Source organism: Amia ocellicauda, chromosome 7 (assembly GCF_036373705.1).
Source record: "Amia ocellicauda isolate fAmiCal2 chromosome 7, fAmiCal2.hap1, whole genome shotgun sequence".
Classification (NCBI taxonomy): Eukaryota; Metazoa; Chordata; class Actinopteri; order Amiiformes; family Amiidae; genus Amia; species Amia ocellicauda.
Window position 1 is genome coordinate 37,482,629 of NC_089856.1, and position 24,690 is coordinate 37,507,318.

The following is a 24,690-nucleotide window of genomic DNA, read 5'->3' on the forward strand; positions in this document are numbered from 1 at the left end:
CTCACACAGAAAGTCTAGTCTTAATGTGAATTTAATGAAAGCAATGACCCATCTGCTAAAATATAAATACAAGCCTTTTCTGATTGGCAGCTTTATTTTCTGTAAGATGCCTTTCTACTCATTATTGTAACGCCTATGAGGTCCAGGTTCCGAAAAAAAAAAAAAAAGTTAACCGTTTTACCTCTGAATAAGAATGTTCTTCATTTCATATTTTAACTTTGTTTACGTGTAAAAACAAAGGTAGAAATGCCTATTATATATTATTTAATATTGTGTTTTTAAGATGTTAAAATGCGCTTACCTTAAATCACTACTAACCACTCATGTGATTTTCATTACTCCAACCACTGTTCCTTCTTCCGGTAACTAGGAAAATGTCCACTGCACGACTCACTCATGAATGGGTGTCACCATGTCATCACTTGTTCCCTCCCTCAATGAAGATTCATATTGCCTTTGTTTTCCACAGAAGCAGGGACCTTGCATATATCTTCAACTAGTTTTGGAAGTTTATGAACAAATTGATCCATTATTTTATTTGTTGTATTGTTTTCTCCCACTTGAAAAATTGATTGATTGATTAGCCCTGCGCGGGAACACGGGAGGCGCCGTGACTGGGGGAGACAGTCACGGGGCCAGAGGACATAAATAGGGGTGCCCGCACGCTGTAGTCGGGGAGTAGTTCAGTTCAGTGGTAGAAGTGAGGAGTGTGCGAGAGTGTGCTTATCTGATCGACTCAGCAAGTTTCTAAATTTCCTTTGGAATTAAATCTTGATTACATTGCAAACCCGGGTCTCTGGATCAATGCCTTGATCAGTCACCTGTTTGATCATGAATGCTAATATGTGGGCATTTTGTGGGATAAAATGTGAATTATATTAACTAAATGTGCAGTTCGAGGGACAAAATACTCATTAGGTGGACAAATGCGTTTTGTGGATAAGGAGATGCATTTTAAATACTTTTGTATGTCACTACACTGTTTCTCTGACCTGCTCCAGCTCCTAGACAGACATCGTACACCAGTCGCCCCAGCACTGAACAATTGGCCACGGCACTTAGAATCTCACAGCTCAACCAATCAACGCTGGCCTGATACGCGCTGTTGAGATTTTGGAGGAGTGCGTGTCAGCTCCTCTGTGGGCCTCTGCGGGCTACGCTTACCCAGAAACCCCTGCTCTGTGTTGCTACGCAGAGACGCATACGCTTACCTACACAGAAGTATAAATCAGCCTTAAGAAGGCGCAAGCTATGGAAAAGGTGTGTTGCCACAGCACTTGAATAGGAGGGGCCGCTCCAAAACTATATACATAGCTCTCAAGACACAGGTTTAGGTTATTTGTATCCCCTGTCAATCATCATTAGCACTTGTTTGCACTGTTGTGTACTGTTTAGTTCTTACATGTTCAGTGTAGCTCTAGGTTTTGTTTCATTCTTGTTCATTTCCAACTCCCACTGTCATCTAGTGATGGGCAGAACGGAGCTTTCTGAAACAGCAAGCAAGAACAGCTCGAATGCCATCAGCTGGGAACAGCTGCAGTGATGCTCCAGTCTACTAGCAATCTAGGACGGAGCCACAGTCCTGCTGTTTACACACACACACACACACACACATATATATATATATATATATATATATATATATACACACATAGTGGGGTACAGGCCAGTTACATGCACCACCACAACATAATGCAATATAAAACTCTATACAGGGCAGCCTCATAAGGTAATGTACCTGAAAGCTGCATGACATACCCTGGGAAGACATCAGAGCCCGTAGGCTACTTGGGCTCGACTGTAGACCTGTAGAACGTGAGTGGTGAAGCCCAGGCTGCAGCCGCACAAATGTCTTCCAAGGGGGCGCTGAGGGCAGAGCAGGTGAAGCCGACTCTCCTGCTCCAAAGAGAAGGGAGGAGGTAGGAAACCTGGAGAGACTGTATTATGTTTTATATTAATAATAGTATACAGACCGAGCAAATTAGATTTATTAAGCTAGCAACAGCCACTAAGGCATATGTTCAGGCCATACCCTCTAGACATTCCTCTCTCCCCTGCAAATTCTGTTCATTATGATAATGAACACTGAAACAAATAAATAGCCTACAGTTGTCAGTTTGCTTAGTGTCCGTTTGTGGATTTCCTGTTCTTCTCTCAAGACTGAAGATGTTACATTATAGTGATTGATTACCTCATTTTCCATTGTTAAAGAAAAGAAAACGGGCAGTTTGTATGCCGTAACAGGAAGACAACCACGAACAATCCAAAGGCCAGAGACCTGGAGATCTTCCATGTCGAGGCCTTCCAGGCCAAGCATGTTAAATAAATACATTATCCTCTGTGCTTCAAGACTTAAATTCTTTATTATTATTATTATTATTATTATTATTATTATTATTATTATTATTATTATTATTATTTCTTGGCAGACGCCCTTATCCAGGGCAACTTACAACATAAGTGCAAGACAAAGTGCAAAAATACAGTTAAGTAAAAGCATCGATCATTACAAATTCAATTTACATAAAACATAGCAATTCAAAATATAATACATTTTACAACTTCCAATTTACACAGGCAAGTACAGTAAGTGAGGTCCTACATCCTGGACAGTAAAAGCTAAGTGCTGTCTAGATTTAGGGTCACAGTCAAGAGCTACGGGAAAGGGAGCAAGGAGGAACGCAATCAAAAACACAAGAAGCATAATAAAACTCTATCTAATGGGGATTAAAAGGACTAATATTATAAGTACTGTCTGAAAAGATGTGTCTTTTCCAAACAGGAACATGAAATACTATGTACTATGTATGTCTGCAAGTGCATTCTGGGCTGTGTTAGGGTATATTGGATTCCTCTCTGCCATGTGCTTTGTGCTGGCTTTCCTGGCTCATAAACTACCTGATAACTTCAATGAAGCCAAATTGATCACATTCAGCATGCTCATATTCTGTGCAGTCTGGATCACCTTTATCCCAGCACATGTCAGCTCACCTGGGAAGTATACAGTAGCTGTGGAAATATTTGCCATTTTGGCATCTAGTTTTGGTCTGCTTATCTGTATATTTGCACCCAAATGTTATGTCATTTTAGCAAGGCCTGAATTAAGATGTGTCTTGAGTAAGTGCCGAAATGAGGACAAGGACTCTGCTGTTTTGGCTTTGGTGGGAAGGTCGTTCCACCATTTAGGGACCAGGGATGAGAAGGAGTGGGCTCTGGAGGAAGGGGAGTGGAGAGGAGGTAGAGTTAGTTTTCTGGCACTGGAAGACCACAGTGGTCTGGAGGGGATGTATGGAGAGACAAGTGTCTGAAGGTAACTTGGTGCAGTGTGGTCGAGACAGCTGTAGGTGAGGGTCAATGTCTTGAACTGAATGCGTGCTGGTATGGGGAGCCAGTGGAGGAAGCAGAGTAGTGGAGTAGCGTGTGCGAAATGGGGCAGAGAGAATATCAAACGAGCCGCAGAGTAACTGCCAGTAGAGCCGTCTCAGTGGAGTGAGCTGTATGGAAGCCGGACTGCAGAGGATCAAGGAGTGAGTGTTGGGACAGAAAGTCAAAGAGCTGACGATGGACCGCCCACTCGAGAGTCTTTGAGAGGAAGGGGAGTAGGGAGAAAGGGTGGTAGTTCTGAGGAGAGGTGGCGTCAAGGGTTGGTATCTTCAGGAGTGGGATGACAACAGCTTGTTAAAATGCAGAGGGGAAACAGCCAGAGAGGAGTGAAAAGTTGAGGAGGGAGGAGATAAAGGGGAGTAGATCAGGAGTGGTCGATTGGAGGAGGCGAGAAGGGAGAGGGTCCAGGGCACACGTTGTAAGTTTGTGACGTAGGAGGAGAGCGGAAACTTCAGAGTCCGAGAGAAGTGAGAATGAAGAAAAGGAAGCTTGGTCAGTGGGAGGTTTGGGTGTGATGGGGGGGACTGTTGAAGAGCCTGCAGATGTCTGCAATCTTGGAGGAGAAGAAGGAGGCAAAATCATCAGCAGTGAGAGATGAGGGAGGGGGAGGGGGGCAAGGAGGGAGGAGAATGTAGACAGTAGAGAGCGGTAGACTTCGAGGGCAGCTGGGAGTTCGGTCCTTTTCCACTTCTGTTCAACGGCACACAGACTTGTTCGGGTTGAGCGGAGAACAGCAGAGAGCCAAGGCTGAAGAGGGAAGGGATGGGCAGGACGAGACGTGAGAGGACAGAGAGAGTCAAGGGAGGAGGTGAGTGAGGAGAACAAAGAGGAGGTAGCACAGTTGACAGATAGATGGGAAAAACAGTCAATGGAAGGTAAGAGAGTGAGGGCAGTGGAGGCAAGGGTGGAGGGGGAGGGGGAGCGGAGATTACGGCGGAAGGTGACAGAGGGAGTGGGTGGGGTGGGGAGGGAGGTGAGGGAAAGGGATAAGGAGATGAAGTGGTGGTCTGAGATGTCCATGGATGTCACAGAGAGTGTTGAAGGAGAGCAGCCTCTAGAGAAGATGAGGTCTAGCTGGCAGCCAGCCCTGTGAGTGGGGGAGACGGGGAGAGAGAGAAGTTAAAGGAGTGAAGGAGAGGAAGAAGTCCGGTACAGTGGGAAGGGTTGGAGAGGTGGATGTTGAAGTCTGCCAGGAAGATGGTAGGTGAGGACAGCGAGGGGAGGGAGTAGAGAAGAAAGTCAAGTTCATCCAGGAAGGAGGTGAGTGGACCAGGTGGACAGTAGAGAACTAGAAGGAAGAGGTGAGAGGGAGAGGTGATTTCCACTGCATGGAATTCAAAGCTGTGGGTTATGATAGAGGATGGGTTCTTCAAAAGCCATCAACACAATAGACATGTTGACATAAAATAGAGACATTATTTTTGAGAGGAATGCAGAGTTAGGCTGTAGCGTGACCGTGGAGCCATCTCCCGCAAAACGTACACATGCTGGGTGTATGGACAGGGCATGTAACTTGAGCCACCTTGGCGTGCAGCGGGGGCGCTGGTCTGTGTTTGCATCGGGGGCACACAACAACTGGGACGCTGCCACAACAAGTGGAGTTTCGCGTAGGCCCGTATGCTTAACCACACTGTGTGTCAGGGTTTCTGGGGACACCAAGTGACAAGGGTAGTAGGCCACCAGCCAAAGCAGGGCCTAGAACCGAGGCTGCACACACGGACGATGAAGCGTAGCAGAGCTCGATCCCAGCAAGCTGAGAGAGCAAGATCTCCTACAGCCACAGTCGGGCTGTAGTGCGGGCACAAGCCGGCGGAGGTGCCCCTCTCGCAGGAGCGAGATCACTTACGACAGACCAAGGCTTAGGCCAGGCGGCCTTTACTTCTGCTGATAATGGTCCTGCTGTGGAGGAAAAAGCCCTGTGGAAAAAAAACCAACACAGCAAGCAGTCGGATAATATAAGGCACTATATTAGCACGACTATTATTTTTAAAATGCTCTATTTGTAACCGAATCTGAAACTAAAAGCACAGCCAGACCTCCAGTGCGTGGACAGAACAGAATCGGGATTAGCTATCAAGATAACTAAACAATAACAAATATAGCAGGCACTGTAGCGAAAAACGGTGTTGAACTATACAGCCAACCAAAATACGCAGGTCTTATGTACAAACAAGACACAGAGAGCTCATGTTCTCGAGTCCAGCAAACAGGCAAAAGAGGAAGAACCTGTGCAGACGTCACCTTTTATACAAACAGGAAGTGGGAAGGAAATGTTTGAGTGACGGCACACGGGCCAATGGCAGCTTTGATAGAGTGACGTTTGATCAGGTTCCTAGGGAAGTGCACAGAAACCCCTCCCCCTTGGGCAGTGCTTCCAACGAGAGATAACAGGTGTCATTCAATACATGACAAAGTGTTCTGATATCCGGCATCACGTGACCAGAAGTGTTTTTGTAACACGTCTTGGAATGTTCTGATGCATTAAGTGTCGAAAAGATCGGGACATTATTGAGCGTGAGTGCTGAGCAGCCCATCGTTACTGTCATCCATTCCTGTAGTCAGCCACAGGGGAGGCCAAGATAGACAAATCAGATGCCCATGGGCTTACATTTACATCACGCAGGTTTGGGATTTGTATATGTAGCCGATGCAGGTCAGAGCTCAGGATTCAAACCATACACCACTCCTCCGAGCGCTCCACACTGCAGTGACAGTAGAGTGTTACACCAAAAGACCAGGGTTGCATCCCAATTTGCACACTTGCTCCCTATACCCTTCGACAAGTGTACACTTTGCATGACATTGTGCTGATGTCTGAGAGTATGTTCTTGAGTGAGTGACGGTGTAGGTCGCGGGGTTAAGCTAGAAGTGTTAAATGGGACACACTTCAGCACTTCTACCTTTGCCTTTACTGTCCTTATGCAATCTCTTCATTTCATATTGTAGTTTTAAAGAATGGAGACTGCTATAATAATAATGTGGAAATATATTGTTCACATATATCACCTCCTAGTTTTAGACTACTTCAGTAATTAATGTATTGATAGGTGCCAAAAAGTTTTTTCGCTATACTTTCTAATCATATATTTAAATCATGGTTATAGAATAATTGTATATGCTCTATCTATGTATTATAATTTCCTTGATAAATACTTAACAATATCTACTGTCTAGCTAGCAATATTTAGGCTACATTACATTTATATGCACACACCGTTGCCACATTTTCCCAATTTACTTGTCTCCGCAAAGAGTTCTGGGATTTCAGAGCTAAAACACTTCTGCATAAGTGTACTGTTTTGTAAACTCTATTGAGGGGAGAAGTGAAGGGCACAGATAGCTCAATTAGGCTCCCTTCACTCATTCCCTAAGGTATTGGGACACCCCTTAAGATGGCAACCATAGTACTTCTGCTCCTCAAGGGAAGGTAACAAGGGAGCAAGTGTGCAATTTGGGATGCAGCCCAGGTGTCCCGGATTAAAACTGTACTGATTTTCAGAGGAGTTATGTCACTTGTAACGTCCTCATTAATTTTTACTGAATGAGCCCTGTTACATATAGTCACACTAGGCTAGTCCACACGGGTGCCACAATGTGTAATTTTGGGCTAGACTAGGGGGGTTGTTAGGTAGATTAGTCAGTTTTCCCTAGCAGGACATATAGATTATTTGATTTGGCACCCTTGTTTACATCCTCCCTTTAGTCCATGGTGTTTGTTATAATTTATTATTGTATTTTATCCTGGGTATTTGTCCCCTACCACGGTCATAAGTTATTGTTGTCAAAGCAATAAATCCATCCATCCATTTTCCAAACCACTTATCCTGGTGAGGGTCGCAGGGAAGCCAGAGCCGATCCCAGCAGGCATACACCCAGCATGTTACACCAGTCCATCGCTGGGCAACACACACACAGGGTAATTTAGATTCACCTAACCTGCATGTCTTTGGACAGTGGGAGGAAACCGGAGTGTCTGGAGAAAACCCATGTGGACACAGGGAGAACACGCAAACTCCACACAGACAGGCACCCCAAGCCGGTACTCAAACCCAAGACCCCTAGAGCTGTGAGGCAGCAGTGCTAACCACCGTGCCACCATGCCACCCTCAAAGCAAAAAATATGTATTATTATTTTGTTGCCGTGGATCTGCCTTGCACCGTACGCTCATCACACCACATCTTTCCCTGTGCAGGCATGGTGTGTTGTGACTCCACCCCCCAAAACTTTCTACCTCTAGACTTCAGGAGGGGTTGAAACATCCATCAGCAACTTACTTTAGCCTTAAACCCACAATAAACCATTATCTTGCAGTTTTATATTGTGTTTTTTTAAGTATATCTATGATTATCTCAGTGGAATTTTGGTTTACATATGGAAATGGGAGTGTTTTCAAGTGTTTTCATAATTTTTATGTCATTGGGGGAGTTTACATACAGTGGTTTTCACTCATGAAATGATGATGCGCGTGCACGTTTGTCCTGAAAACTCTGGATAATCAGGTTTGTGGCCAAAAAAAAAAAAGCCACAGAGAAGGACATGGTCTATCGCAATGGACTATATGCATAACCTATAGCCTACATATTTCTGCTTAAATCTCAGCCAGCCTCTTTACTTCCAGTTCTGGGCTCTCCACATCTGTGAAAGATGTTGGGTGTGTTCATGACACTTCTGTTTTGGCTACAGTTCAGATGGGAGTCTGCACGTTATGTCACGGTCTGTGCAGACGGAGCGTGGACAGCTTTGGTAGAGGAACTACAGTCACAAGCAGAGTTGGTGTTGAGAGAAGTCCTAATCGCAGAAGAAGCTGATGCAATCGAAGTTCCCTTTTTGCTCCACCGGCTTCATAATTTACAGTGTAATCAGAAAATTTGATCAGTTTATATCACATTAAGTAGCTTTACAACCCTTTGTTACCTTTCATTAGAAACCTGCTCATCGTTGCTCATTTTTCCCAAATGAGCCTGTTGCATGTGCTTTGAGAGAAATAAACATGTAAAACATGTTGTATACATTATGTATTTCCTTCCCAGATGTGCAACTTACAAATGCACATAATACATGGAAATTGTATCAGCCTAATGAAGTTTTTTACTCACACTTTTAGCTTTAAAAATTTTTTTCAATTTAAATAGATAACATATTTACATTATTAACCTTTACAATTTCCCTTATAGTGAGTCATCCTGAGTTCCAGAAAGTAAAATTATTTACAACCTGAGGGCAGTAGTACTGTGTCTTATCGTGTGAGGCTTCCTCTAAATTAATCTCATCACACATATCCCCATATTCAAATCACTTTTACAAAACAAAAAAAATGGTGTACTTAAAACAAAACAAAGGAGAGGGTCACTAAAAGTTGGCAAGCTGTTTCAGCAAGGGTGGACACACAAAGGAAAGTACAGAGGTTAGGAAACCAAACATAAACTTGTATTAAATCTAGAACCAGCTATGCAGCCAATTAAAAAAAAAAAAAACGAATGTATTATTCAACTGCATTGAACCAACGTTGAGCAAAAAAATGTATCTTATTGTGTAAAAGTAAAACAAACAAACAAAAAATGGTACTTAAACGTTTCCAGATCTGCAACCAGCATTTACTGTTTGAAGTATCTGAATTTCAACGGCAAAGCATTAGCAGGCCTGCAACCAATCCAGTTGCTCAAAAACAAAAAGGAGTAACGCAGCAATCGGAAATCGAGCAGAGAATTTCAAGGCTGCCAATGAGACCAACTTGCTAGCTTGCTACCTTGCTAGTGTGACATGAAAAACCACTCGGGTAAGATCAGTTAAACAAAGTATTAAACAACAACACGCAAGGCACAAGCCACAGCTGTGCACTGTTTAATTTGCGTATGTAAACCAGCTTTTCTGGCATTTTCCTGTCAAAACAGCAAGAGAGCTGTACGTCGAGCCCCGAGAGGGTCATTTAATTTTTGTCTTCAGAATATTGTAATGTCAAAACACACATGTAAATTCCGCCACTTACTTGAGTATTTGGGATTGACCCTGTCCTTCTCCAATTATGTGTGGACATTAACCTGATTTTTCATGGTGTACATAGAAAGTGACACATGCAAAAGTATATCTTTCTGCCTTTCTGGATATGAGTTTTAATTTTGCTGGTTCTAAAATATCCCAAAAATATCAGCTGTTGAATTTTTACCTTCCCACCATCCTTTAACTGGTAAAGTGTCTCCACCGCTTTTGCTAGACTGAGAGGTTATCTTTCAAGTCGGAAGCACTGCCCAAGGGGGAAGGGTTTCTGCTCATTTCCGTAGGAGCCCGATCAAAAACGTCACTCTATCAAAGCTGCCATTGACCCCTGCACTCGTCACTCAGAACAGGTCCCTTCCCACTTCCTGTTCTATAAAATGTGATGTCAGCGCAGGTTCGCCCTCTTTTTCCATTTCGTCTGGACTCAAGAACGTGAGCTCTCTGTGTCTTGTCTGTGCACTAGACCCTTCATTATTATTAACAATTATTAATCTGTTGGTTGGCTTCATGACTGTGTTGTTCACCACCGTTTACTGTGTCTGTGTCTATATTTGTACTGTATTAGTTATTATTGATAGCTAATCCGACTCTGTTTCTTCCGTGGCCCGGGGCTCCGGTTGCGCTTTCAGTTTCAGTTTCGGCTACAAATAGGGCATTTTAAAAATAATGTTAACATAGTGCCATATATCATACGATTGCTTGCTGTTTTTTTGTCCACAGGGCATTTTCCTCCACAGCAGGAGCGCTAGCAGCGGCAGTAAAATCTGAGGCCTGGCTGCCCAGCCTGAGCCTCGGTGTGTCGTAAGAGATCTCGCCCCCATTTGAGGTACTCCTCTGCCAGCTTGGGCCCGCACTACAACCCATAGCTGCGGCTGTAGGAGATCTCACTCTCTCAGTTCAATAAGAATGAGCTCTGCTCTCCACTGTGCCACTTGCGGCCGACGCACCTTGCCTGCCTGGAGTGGAGAGGTCCTATGCCCCGTCTGTCTGGGCACCGACAGCGGGCGTGATTTGGCTACGACTTCCGGGTCTGTTACGGTGCACGTGGAGATCCGCCATTCCACTGGGCGGTGCCACAATCACCGCCGTGCCCTACGATCTCCCACTCCGGCAAGTGACGGGGGAGCGAGTGGGGAGCAGTCTGTGACCCGGGTTGCATTCACAACATATTGTTTTGTTTTGTTGTACGAATTGGAAACCTGTAACAAATGCACTGCTTGTCACATTTGCAGGAGAGAAATGGTTTGATTTTGTCAGAGTCAGAAATATTTCAATGGCAGAAATCGTGTCTGAAATGTCTGAAAAGCAGGCTGTGCCATTTAAATCAAAACAGTTGCATTGGGTATTTGGTCATATAATCAATTCCCACCATGCAAACAATTTCTAAGTCACAAATTTGGCAGGGTGACTACTGTGGAGCTGCTGCATGAACCTCAAATGATATAGACAGACATTTTGTTTCAATTCAATATAACTTAAATAATGTTAAGAACAGGGGTTTTGGGGTTTAATAAAAAAATAAATTACCACATACACACACAAATAAATATGTAAATATGTATCCTATATAGTCTCAGAGAAGACAACTGAGGCATTAATGAAGCACTATTGCAATTATGAATATAGTCTTTGGGGCACATTAGTGCAGATGAACAAATCATACCTGAGATGGCCAAGAAAACAGTAGTCTGAATCGGTCCATGTTTATCTAATAACCCCAGAGACCCCCTGTGTCATATAAACACAACAAGTGATGGTGCTTTGTCTCAAATCACAAAGACCTGTCCTTATGAGTTCTACGATGTTATTGCGAGCAGCAGCACTGGTGATGGTTATGGCTGTTGTGACATCAGCAGAACTGCCTGTTTGCAGGCTGCAGGGAACAGCGGCTCTTCCACACTTATCTAACGAGGGAGATATAATGATCGGCGGAGTGTTCTCATTTTATAGCAAAACTGATGAGAAAATACATCCCTTTACAGCTAAACCCAAGCCTTTGGAATGCAAAAGGTTAGTTCATATTTTAAAATAATCATGTTGTTCTTTAATGATATTTTAATCATCATTATTTTTGTTTTGTTTTTCTCCCTTTGTACATGAGCGTGTGTGTATTTTTACATGCAATACTATATATATATATATATATATATATATATATATATATATATATATATATATTGCTGTATATTTAATTTCATGGTAGTTCACTTTAATACCACGAATAGCCAGGCAGCACATATATGTAATGCAAATATTTTTCATAGGTTAAACTTTGGAGAATTTCTGTCAGCACACGCAATGATATTTGCCATTGAAGAAATAAATAACAGAACAGATATTCTTCCTGGCATTTCCCTGGGTTATAAAATATATGATGCTTGTGGCTCAATACCTGTGGCTGTGAGAGCAGCCATGGCTTTAATGAATGGATATGAGGAAACTCTCTCTGACACAGCCTGCTCCAAACCAGCTGCAGTTCAGGCAGTGATAGGAGGATCTGGATCATCAACCACAATTGTAATCTCAACTGCAGTTGGTTCTTTTCACATTCCTGTGGTGAGAAAAGCCTATGACTGCATGCATTAAGAAAAGGGAATATTAAAGCAAATGCTATAAGAAACAAATACAAGTTTAACACAATTCATCTTTCCTAATAAATTGTATATTTCTGAAAATCTGTAAAATTGTGTAACTGTATAATGATATTAATTAAAGTTACTAAATGTATCCAGAAAAATAAAAGAAGAAGAAAATATTTTTAAATAATGTGCTATTTTCTATCCTTTACAGATAAGCCATTTTGCTACCTGTGCGTGTCTGAGTAATAGAAATAGATTTCCCTCATTCTTCAGAACTATCCCCAGTGACTATTACCAAAGCAGAGCCCTGGCACAGCTTGTCAAGCACTTTGGATGGACCTGGGTTGGGACCATCAGGAGTGACAATGATTATGGCAACTATGGGATGGCTACCTTTGTGGAAGCTGCCCAGGAACTGGGGATTTGTATTGAATATTCAGAAGCCATTTATGAAACATATCCTTTAGAAAAGCTTCTCAAGACTGTAGCGATAATAAAAAAGAGTACTGCAAAGGTTGTTGTAGCATTTCTGGCCAGAGCAGATATGACTATTCTGTTAGCAGAGTTATTCCTTCACAATGTTATTGGTCTGCAGTGGATTGGCAGTGAAGCTTGGATAACTTCAAGAAACTTTGAAACAACAGAAGGTTATAAAGTGCTAACTGGATCTATGGGATTCACTATGATTAATAAAAACATCAATGGATTAAGAGAGTTATTCATGAATCTCCAGCCATCTCAAGTGCAGGGTAATGCTCTCATGAATGAGTATTGGGAAACAGCACTGAATTGTTCTCTGTCAAATCAAGATAGCACAACAGGTATAAAACCCTGCAATGAATCTGAGAGATTAAGGGAGTTAAAAAACAGATATGCAGACATATCTGAGATGAGAATATACAACAATGTTTACAAATCAGTCTATGCTGTTGCATATTCTCTGCACAATCTGATTACATGCAACAAAGGGCAAGGTCCTTTTGAAAACCATAGTTGTGCAAAAATAATTCCATTTGAACCATGGCAGGTAAAGCAATACTCAATTGAGCTCAGATTATCATATATAATTCACTGTAGATCTAATTTTAATGTGAATAAAAAATTGGTTGTTAATAAACATTTCCTTTTGAACAGGTGCTTGAGTATCTGAAAACTGTCAACTTCACAACCAAAACTGGAGAGACAGTCTCCTTTGACCAGAGTGGAGACCCAGTGGCGAGATATGAATTAGTGAACTGGCAGCCAGTTAATGAAAGCAGCATACAGTTTATCATCGTCGGTTACTATGATGCTTCATTGCCAGCAGGTCATCAGTTTGTCATGAATGACGTCAACATTGTTTGGGCAGGCGGTCAACTTGAGGTAACCTATTTACCTTTCTCTTAAAAAATAAGTATTAGTTTTACATCTCACCCCCAATGATCATTAATTCCTTTGTGATTCCATGTAAACCTGTTTCACCTTCACTGTGCAGATTCCTAGATCCGTGTGCAGTGAGAGCTGTCTCCCAGGCACTCGAAAGGCAGTTCAGAAAGGAAAGCCAGTCTGTTGCTATGACTGCATACAGTGTGCAGCAGGAGAGATCAGCAACACTACAGGTAACTGGCAGTGTATTCAGAACAGAATAACCTGCTCCTTTTAATTATCAATGACGGTGAACAAACAATACAAAATAAAAAGCTGTATATTTGATGTAACATTAGAGTCATTAATAAATAAATTATATTGTGTTATCCATTCTTATTGTTCAGTATAAAACCTAAAATGTAAAGAGGATTAACTGTCAACAGTCTCTGATCACCATTACTTTTTATTTTATTTTTTGCAGATTCTATTGACTGTATCCAGTGTCCAGAGGAATATTGGTCAAATGAGAAAAGGGACAAATGTGTTTTAAAAATAAATGAATTTCTGAACTATGAGGAAATTATGGGAATACTGCTCATTATTGTCTGTTTAGCTGGAGCTTGTTTAACCATCATGATAGCTTTGATTTTCTATAAATTCAAAGATACACCGGTTGTTAAAGCCAATAACTCTGAGCTCAGTTTCCTCCTGCTCTTCTCATTAACTCTGTGCTTCCTTTGCTCTCTTACTTTCATTGGCCAGCCCTCTGAGTGGTCCTGTATGTTGCGCCACACAGCATTTGGCATCACATTTGTCCTGTGCATCTCTTGTGTTCTGTTGAAAACAATAGTGGTGTTAATGGCCTTCAGGGCTACACTGCCAGGCAATAATATTATGAAATGGTTTGGGCCCACGCAGCAGAGGTTAAGTGTTCTTGCTTTCACACTCATACAGGTCTTAATTTGCACCCTGTGGCTGATTCTATCCCCCCCTTTTCCAAACAAGAACATGAAATACTATGCTGACAGAATCATTCTGGAGTGTGATCTGGGATCTGCAGGTGCATTCTGGGCTGTGTTAGGGTATATTGGATTCCTCTCTGCCATGTGCTTTGTGCTGGCGTTTCTGGCTCGCAATCTTCCTGATAACTTCAATGAAGCCAAATTCATCACATTCAGCATGCTCATATTCTGTGCAGTCTGGATCACCTTTATCCCAGCTTATGTCAGCTCTCCTGGGAAGTATACAGTAGCTGTAGAAATATTTGCTATTTTGGCTTCTAGCTATGGTTTGCTTTTGTGTATATTTGCACCCAAATGTTATGTCATTTTAGCAAGGCCTGAATTGAACACAAGGAAACAATTGTTGTGTAAAATGCCCTCAAAATCACTATAAAGGACCCACATATCTCTCTCTCTCTATCTATTGTTTGTATAGTGGCAAAACACAGCAAAACATAAACCTCCTGATGCATAAAACAGTTTTTTTTTTAATCTAAAACCTGAAAAGGTTTGTTTGTTTTTAAGCTTTCCCAAGTGATATTCTTCAAGCTGCAGCTCTCCCCATCATACCATCTTCCATCATATTATTTATTTGTCTGACACCTTTATCCAAGGTGTCACAGTTAACATGAATCGTGAAGTAAGTCTTTATATTTACAAAAATGTGCAGCCAACAGATGTTGGACAGTAGATTAATGCAGAATGGCAACAGTGTACTTCCACATAGTCAGCAGCTATGCAGGATAGTACAACAGAAAGACAATGACACAAGAAGCACAGGAGGATTACAGCATATACTAAAATATACATGTATTTGCATTGTAGTAGGACTTCACTGATTTCAAGGTTGCCCAATATTTTATTAAACCATAGGAAAATGTTAACATGTTCTGTATTTCCTTCAAATAGTAAGTTTAAAAGTCAAATGTGTTTTCCTGTGTTGTCAATAAAATAATACTTGCTGTACAACATTTTGTTTAGGCGTCATTTTGATAAAAGATGTTTCCGCCATCATTCAGTAAGTCTGGTCTAATTTGAATTTAAAACAAATGTTAAGCGTAAATTGTAGATAGTCCTTGGCAAAGAATGGATTCCTAAGCATTCATTATTTCTGTTAAGGGAAATTTATTAATGAGTCCTGTCGCCTCCTGGCAAAAACACCCACATTACACACAAAAGGTACCTCCACTACTAGGGGAGGCAACTAAGGAAAGGAACTGCTGAGTTTTTCCATATGTAGCTCAACTACGCGTGACTACCATGCAAGTCCAACCACCCTGTCGGGAGTCACCTATGCTCACGTTTACCCTACATGACATAAAACAATAACATAAACAGATAAACACATGATAGGAATTCAATTTTGCAGGGACCCTCACACACTGACAATGCTATGTGCCCTACCACTCCTGTTTCATAGGGCGTATTTCTATACCAACATGCAAGAAAATTGATCCCCAACAAGACTAATCATATATGGCTCGCCCTTTATAACACCTACTAGTTGGGAGTTGTACCCAGTCAGAAACAAGCCTAACTAACTTACATCCCAGTACAAGCAGAAACAAAGTACAATGGATATTTGGAAATTCTTCCGAAAGCCTAAAGAAGGCAAATCAAGCGAGAGGAAGAGCGGGTTGAGAGAACTGTGCAACAAGAGCACAAGGATAAGGTTCACAGGATGGTGGCTATAGTTGGCTAGTTAGCAGAAATATAAATTAGTTCAGCAGTTTTGATGATTTGAAACAATGAATAGATTATACATTGTCATTATAATTATGTTCCTCCTTGCAAATGCAGCACAGAGTGTATCTACTTACATAAAGGGCCATATTAAATAATTTCCATTATTTCAAATTTTTGGATTTAAATGTAAATTGTGCTTCTTACACTGACAGCGACAAGCTAGAAATGTGAGAAAATAGGACAGAAGAAAAAACAACAACTTTCTAAACAGTTTTAATCAAAAGTCCTTTCAGAAAAAAATAGAACCAATGAATACATTGAAACCAAAGGAACATTGTAAATAAAAAATGGGTGGGGGGTAATAGGGGTAGTAATAATTAATGACAGTGTAAATAAAGGCACTTACAATATGTCCAAGAACATTGGGAAAAACATGCATAATGGTCATTACATATGATATTTTATCGTGTCCATTTCTGGTTTAAATCCCCATTATGATGCATAATTGTAAATCATTTCCCCCCATCTTGCCAACTGTTAAAATGGCGTGGTATACACCATTATGCATACAAAAAAGGGGAGTGGTATGTCGGCAAAACAGCAACAACACATACATACAATACAAATATTACGTTTTTATTGTTGGACCCTAGTCACACAACTTGTATTTGCCATCATCATAGTCCATCACGGTATCAATACTTTACCCTATAAGGACGTTTATTTATTTATTTATTTATTTATTTATTTATTTAATGACAATGGGAGTGAAAAAACTCACAGGAAATATCTTTACTCGGTTCATGTCTTCAGAGTTTGCGCACGTGGCCTATATATTTCATCATTACATTCCCCAGAGTTTTGAGTTCACACCACCAACCACACAAATTAATTGAATATTATATTTATTGATTTTTAGTGGTCTCTTTTATTAAGTATGTGGTGTTTTTTGCCAAACAAAGGTCTCAGAATTTGTATCTTCTTAATTCTCTTTTGTTGACTTTAAGACTTTGGTGTTAACTTTATTTACTTAATGAGAGCATTTCATAAAATGTTTTGTGTTATAATGAAGCAATACAATAATGATTGTTTAATAGTACAATAGTCTTTAATAGCATAGGCATTTAGCCCCCCAATGGCTCTAAAGGTGATTAAAATGGTTAAAGTTTGACTTAAAACATTTTGTTTAACTCAATATATTGTGTTTGTGCATGTTCTCTGTCAAACCAAAAATTGTGTTTATCTGCGGATTTCTATGAACCTTAGTTGTTGCAGTCTCAAGTGAAGTGTTGGACCACGAGACCAGGCAGCACATCTCTCACTCTTAAAATAATGTTCTTGTAGGGTGCCTAAGAGGTGCAAAAAAGTGCACCAGATTGATATATTTAGCTGTTGAAAATATATTTGTTTTCTACTACCTATCAATGACTCTGGCAGTGACATATAGTAACATATAAGTGGCATACATTAATAGTGAATATTAAATACATAATTGAAATAAAGTGAAAACATTTATACATTTGTCCTTATGCAAAGCAAATGCATTGGCCAACTGTGGTAACACACCATACAGTTTAATGATATCAAAGTACAGTAACAAAACATTTAATATAATGTTTCAGTTCCTTCAAAAAGAAAGGAGAGGGGTCTTCTTCTACTCTGGGAATATTGTCATAACAACTGCAAAATCTAAAGAAATTGGGGGAGACATTTTTGCTGCCCTTCTTCCTACCTCCAGACAATTCATGGCCAAGTACATGTATACAGGCTAAATAAATAAAATTAAGTTGATCATATGTATAAATCATGTATTCAAACATGAATTCATAATTTAAAAAAAAAACCTGGTGAGCGAGTAAGAGGCTATGAATTCATTATGATTCATGGTAATTCAGGGTCTTTTTTTCTCCAGTATGTTACTCATAAATTCATGCCTAATTCCTTTGCAACAAATGGTGCTGTTTGAATGTTGTACACCTGAACAATAACGGCGACTTTCAGGCTTGCTTGGGTTTAAAAGGAGTTTATTTTCCTTTGCATCTGAAATCACAAACACAGGAGCACATGTAAATCAGCACTCCCATCGCACTGCAACCTCGGTCTACTCCTGATGACGCAAACTTTTCAAATAAAACCTGCAACATGACTTCAAATAAAACATATATTTTACACATTACAGATTATAGCACAGTAATACACACACATTTCAACACATACATTGTACACTTACAATGTTAATATTCTACATTAAACAGATGGTTACACCTTTTTACACAAAGCTAATTAGCTCGGCTTCACTCTCGGCAACTCGAACACTTCAGTAGCGACCTTACATTAAAGCTAAAGATTCATTTTCACTTTACATGTTCCCTTTTGCTTCTTATGTATATATTTGATACGAGTTTATATAACTTTTACATACATAAACACTCTGTCGCTCACCTGAAATCACAAACACAGGAGCACATGTAAATCAGCACTCCCATCGCACTGCAACCTCGGTCTACTCCTGATGACGCAACTGTGCACACCTTACCTATGACCTCTAAGCTGGCTAAACAATTCTGGAGTGACAATAACCATATTTTAATCTCTGAATATATCTGCATTACAAAATATGTAAAATTACATAGTCTGGTTTTATTAAAGCATTAAGCAAAATAACAAAAATTTATTAAGGGGGCATCATTATGAGGGGGGGTGTCAACTTTTATGCTCAACATTCTACCGGGGTCCCACACTCTCCCCTCCAAAGTTTGATGTCGTCCCGACATAACAAACGTGTTGTATTTCCCAGTACACTCATGTCTTCAACAGGTAAGTTATAGTTATAGGTTGACAGGAGTCAGTTTCTTCCTCTGGATACCTTTCTGTTCTGAGACAATAACACACATGACATGCATCTCCCTTTAACATCATGCGTCTGTAGCCGGTATCATCGTGCACTATGATAACCACTACTTTCACCGCCACTTATGCGGGGAGTATATCCACACTGAATAGGTTTTGACCTTTAACTTAACTATAACCCTCTATCCCTGACCCACATCTTGTACTGTATACTTTCTCCCATACTAGTACATCTCTATGTGTCTCTAAGGTCTAGTGACTGGTACTCAACTCTGAAACATAATGATCTTACAAATTTCTAACTTTGAACTGTTCGATAACTATAACTTCTGAACATAAAATGATCTCACTTAGCTTTACTTTTTGTTTTTACTTATATCTATGTGTGACTGTAGGATGACCTAATCTATTGTATGTGAATGCCTTAGTGGGATTTCTCTCTCTCAAAGGATATTTCCTTGTACCAGCTGACTGGGGCATGATGTCTTCATCATCATCTTCATCATCCTGCATTCTGCTTCCACAGGCTCCATGTTTTCCTCTCCCACTTCAGCTATTTCTTGTTCTTCTTCACTTGCATCCATCTCATCTTCCTCTTTGGTCTCCTGTTGTTCTGTATCCACCGTCTCCGGCTCCTCCATCACTGGTTGGGGGTGGAACTCCTCTGCTGGACTCTCTCTCGGTTGCGGGCTGCTGGTGTCATGGTGATGGCTCTCCAGTTGCCCTCATCATCTGAGCTGCCATCCTCATCCCCTTCCTTCGCTTTTGGGTGCTGCTGATCTCTCCTTTCAGTCCCTTTTCTGTTTGATTTTCTTTCCTTACTGGTTGGTGTTTTTGTTTTCTCAGCTTGGTGTTCTTCCAGTGGGAGAAAGTCACACGACAGCAGTAAGTTCCTATGAAGCACTCTGGTCCGTTCGGGTCCTCTCTCTGGTATGACTTCATAGACTGGACTGTCCTTGTGTTTCCTCTCCATCACTACATACACTCGATCCTCCCAGTAAGACCTCAACTTTCCTGGACCACCCCGTTCTACGCAGTTCCTCACTAGCACACGGCGTCCTGGTTCCAGGTCCATTCCATAGGTCTGCTGGTCGTAGTGATCCTTCGCTCTCTCCCTCTCTTTGAGTGCTGTCCTTGATGCCAACTTGTAGGCCTCATCCATCCATCTTCTCCACTTGGTTGCATACTCACTATACTGAGACACGCTCTGATCACTTGGCGGCAGGCCAAACATGATGTCGATGGGTAGATGTGGATTTCTACCATACAAGAGGTAGTAGGGTGCAAATCCAGTGGCTTCGCTGCACGTACAATTATATGCATGCACTACTTTCACCAGGGAGCTCTTCCAGTCCGACTTGGCTTCTTCCATCAGGTTTCTCAGCATGGACAGGAGTGTTCGATTAAAGCGCTCCACCTGGCCATTACCTTGTGGGTGGTACGGCGTGGTGCGTGAGCCTTGAATTCCACTGTACTCCTCCAGCTTCGCAAACAGCTTGTTCTCAAACTCCTTGTCTTGGTCGTGATGCAACTTGCCTGGGAAGCCAAACTTGAGCACAAAGTCACGGAAGATCTTCTCCGCAGTGGTCTTTGCTGCTTTGTTGGCACAGTCATACGCTTGAGCGAAGTGCGTGAAGTGGTCCATTACGACTAAGATGTATTCATGTCCCCCTTTACAGCTCTCAAGGTGAAGGAAGTCTATTGACACCATCTCAAATGGGTATGTAGTCACTACACTGCTCATTGGTGCTCTGGTTGGCTTGTTCGGTCTCTTTCGTTTCAGACAACTGCACACCTTGGTGACATGGTGCTCAACGTCTCTCTGCATATGAGGCCAGTAGAATTGGTCACGAATGAGGGACATTGTCCGCTCAACTCCAAGGTGCCCCATCTCCTCATGCAGCTCCCTGTATACCAGCTGGTGAAACTTCTTGGGCAGCACCAGCTGTTGGCATGTCACTGACCTTCTGTATAGGATGCCATCTTTGTCAATATACAGTCTGTACTTTTCTCTTATTAAGACAGTGGTGTCATCATGATGGTCTCGGCCCTTAACAACTGGCCACTGTCTGGTTCTGATGTACTCCCTTATCTTTCCAATCACAGGATCTTGCTCCTGCGCCTCTTTCAGCTGCTCACTGGATAGCTCGGCTACTGGCGATGACACTTGCTCACTGTTTTCCTCTGCACACACTGCTGCAATGGTTATAGGACACATCCAGGGCTCCTGCTCTTGGGACTGCAGATATAGTACTTGTGTGACACTGGTTATCACCTCTGGCTGCACTTCCTGTGAGCATGTGTCCATGAACTTCTCCATGTCAAGAGGCATCCGTGACAAGCCATCTGCATCGCCATTGCTCTTTCCTGGCCGATACTTTATTGAGAACTTGAAGTCGGCTAACTCGGCCACCCAGCGGTGTGTTGTTGCATTCAGTTTGGCTGTCGTTAGTACATATGTTAGCGGATTGTTGTCCGTGTAGACAATGAATTACGGAGCATAGTACAAGTAGTCACGGAACCGCTCACAGATCGCCCACATCATGGCTAAGAATTCTAACTAGATGGTAATTTGTTTCAGGGGCTGTTAGTGTTCTTGACCCATAGCTAATGACAACAAGCTTTCCTTTCTGCCTCTGATAGGGAACTGCCCCTAGGCCTTCCTGTGAAGCGTCAGTGTGGAGTACAAAAGGCTTCTCAAAGTCAGGATAGCCCAGTATTGGTGGGTGCAGCAAGAACTCAATCAGCTGGCAGAGCACATCCTGGTGTTCTGGTGTCCATGTGATTGGCTGGCTGGATGGTAATTGGTCTGACTTTTTGTTTTTGACTCCGCCTTTGTTCCTTCCTTTGAGTGTAATCCCTCCTGGTACTTTTTCACTTGATAGTAGGTTGTGCAGCGGCTTGGCAATCCATGAGCAATTTGGGATATAGGGACGGTAGTAAGATATAAATCCTAGCATCTTCCTTATTTCTCCCACAGTCACAGGTTTGCACTCCTTCAAGGCCTGTACTGGCACAATCTCAGCCGGGTCTATGGTGTATCCATCCTTTGATACAACCTTCCCCAGGAACTTCACCTGGTCCTTAAACACTTCACATTTCTTTGCTGTCAGCTTCATATTCTTGGTAACGTCGGAGCACTTTTCGGATATCACTCAGGTGATCTTCAAATGTTCTACTATGTACAAGATTGTCATCTAGATATGGTTGACATGTCTCATCTCTTAGTCCTACTAGACATTCCTCCATGCAGCGTTGGAATTCTGCTGGAGCTGAGGACAAGCCAAACGGGATTCTGACCCACTCGTACAATCCCCATGGTGTTATAAACGCTTTGAGTGGTTGGCTGCTTTCCTCGAGGAACCCTTGGTGGTACGCTTTGCCCTGGTCCAGGACAGAGAACCATGCACTTCCACTCAGGCTATTCAGCATGTCCTGTATACGTGGGATGGGGTGACAATCAGGAATGGACTTTTGAATCAGCTCCCGATAATCACAGCACAGACGGAGACTGCCATCCTTTTTGCGTACACAGACGATCGGTGAGGAGTATGGAGACCTGGACTTCTTGATCTATCCTCTGTTCAACAGATCTTCCAGATACTCCTTCACCTCTTTGTGTAGGGGTTTTGGCACTGAAGTATATGTGCATCTTACTGGAGTGGTGTCGCTCAGCCTTATCTTCAGTTGTAGCGAGGGGATATTTCCCACGTCATTCTCATCTCTTGAGAATGCACCACACTCCTCTCTCAGCTCCTGCTTCACCTTGAGTTGTTGTTCTGGTGTCAGATGGGCCACAGATACTGGAGGGTCCCACTTATCATCTTTTTGTGCCGTCACCCCCTGGTGTTCATCTTTTGGTCTTTCAGGGTTACTCAGTGTTCTGCCTATCTCCTTCTCTGAACTTGACTCTTCCCTACTCTCAAAACTGATTGGTTTAGCATCTACAGGGTATATGGCTTTAACCCTCTGTATATGCCCTAATACTGTTCGTGGCATGAGAGTGATGTCATGACCCATGTTGTGTTGACTGGGATGGTGAATCGGGACCAACTACCTTTCTGCAGGCAGATGATAGTTTCAGCGATATTCAGCCCATCTAGCCATCTGGGGTTCTCGTCTGGCTCGAAGAGGACTTCCTGTTTGGTGGGTAGTGGCCCTGTTCTTACGCTGCACCTAACCTCTTTTGTCTGGCCGGATGGGATCACTGCCCTGAGTCGTCCTGCTCTCACTATTCCTTTCTTGGACTCTTTATCACTGTCCTGTATGAGTTGCATCAACACTTTTGTCTTTTTGCAGTCAAAAGAGAACGCTCTGCTTACTCTTTTCAGGGTGTCATCTGAACTTTGTTCTACTCCACCTTTCAACAACTGTTCTATGACATTATAACCGATGATCGGCTCCACAGCAACTCCAGGGTCACACGCAACTAATACTGGCACCAACAGCTCTGGTTGTGGGGCTCCCTCAGTGCCGAGATGGAACCTTACTTCCACCCAACCTGTGAAGGGGATAACTGTTTGGTTCACTGCTTTACCGACCACTGTTCCGGATCCCAGAATTTCTACTGTGCTGCGCACAATGGTATGTGGGAGGTGGTCTCTTCTCCATTCCTCGTTGATGAGACTGACCTGCGATCCTGTATCCCACAATGCTTGTGTTGCAAATCCATCAAAGAAACAATTCACCATGCAGTTCTTTCCAATGAGGTTCAGTAGCTTTGAGTGACAACGTAGAGAGAGGTGGCTTACATAAGTGACCCCCTCACGGTCACAGGCGGACCTCTGCTGCTCTGATTCCGCAGTTTCCCTAGCCTACAGCTGTCTGATTCGATCACTGAGAAGCTCCTCCACGCTGCTACTCTGCTCAACTTGAAACTGTGACGTTGGGAGTGCGCATTTCCTCAACTTCTGTTTAGTTGTTTTACTACTTCATACAATTCAGAGTCTTTCTGACTAGCTACTACTGGCACTTTGCGATTCTCTGTCCCTTTGACAACTTGTGATAGAGGGTCTTGGACTCCCACTCTAGCCTCTGCTGCATAGTTGCTCTGCTGACAGGTTTGCACTTCTGTCTGTATCTCACTGACTTTAGTCATTTTGCTGGTGGTGTTTCTTTTCAGTTTGCTCTGTCTTTCCCACTCTACATTTGCTGCTTCATTAATCTTTTCAATTAGCATTTCATCTGTCACTTTTTGGTCATCCAGTTAGCTATTAAGTTGAAACTTAATATGGTCACTCAATAGCCCTGTACTGACTGATCTCAAGAACTTCTTCTGTATGAGCTCAGGACTGTACTAATCATCTGACCCTACCTCTCTGGCTGCAAGTAACAATCTCTCTTTTAACTCAATGGCACGGAACAGAAAGTTTGAGGGGACTCCCAACTGTCTTGACTAATGTTCACTAACCGGTGGTATAGGTCAGTGGAACTGTCTTCTTTGAAATGTCCTTTTAAGATAGTCTTAAGTTGGGGGAGGGTGAGGTCACTCTTGATTTCAAGCATATCTCTAATTCTAAGGCCTGGACTGATAGCCTTGACTACAGCTTCAATTATACTGTGTCCTTTATTCAGTCCCATATCGATCTGATGCATTAGGTTTGTGTATGAAAGTTTCTCTTTTTGACCTCGTTCCCCAATCTGTTCACATATCTTAAATTCTCTCCTAATGGTTATTATTATTATTATTATTATTATTATTATTATTATTATTATTATTATTATTATTATTATTATTATTTTTATTTCTTGGCAGACGCCCTTATCCAGGGCGACTTACAACATAAGTGCAAAATACAGAGAAGTACAAGGCATCAATCATTACAAATTCAACTTAGCTAAAACATAG

The 24,690-nt window shown here is 42.1% G+C and overlaps 1 protein-coding gene across 1 annotated transcript; it reads left to right on the forward strand.

The window, feature by feature from the left end:
• Window positions 1-11,677: 11,677 nt before the first annotated feature.
• On the forward strand, window positions 11,678-14,958 carry LOC136754127 (extracellular calcium-sensing receptor-like). The gene is made up of 5 exons (XM_066710458.1): window positions 11,678-11,935; window positions 12,170-12,985; window positions 13,093-13,320; window positions 13,433-13,556; window positions 13,787-14,958. Exons 1-5 carry the CDS (start codon window positions 11,678-11,680, stop codon window positions 14,698-14,700), a joined length of 2,340 nt encoding a protein of 779 aa, XP_066566555.1. The 3' UTR covers window positions 14,701-14,958.
• The last annotated feature ends 9,732 nt before the right edge of the window (window positions 14,959-24,690 follow it).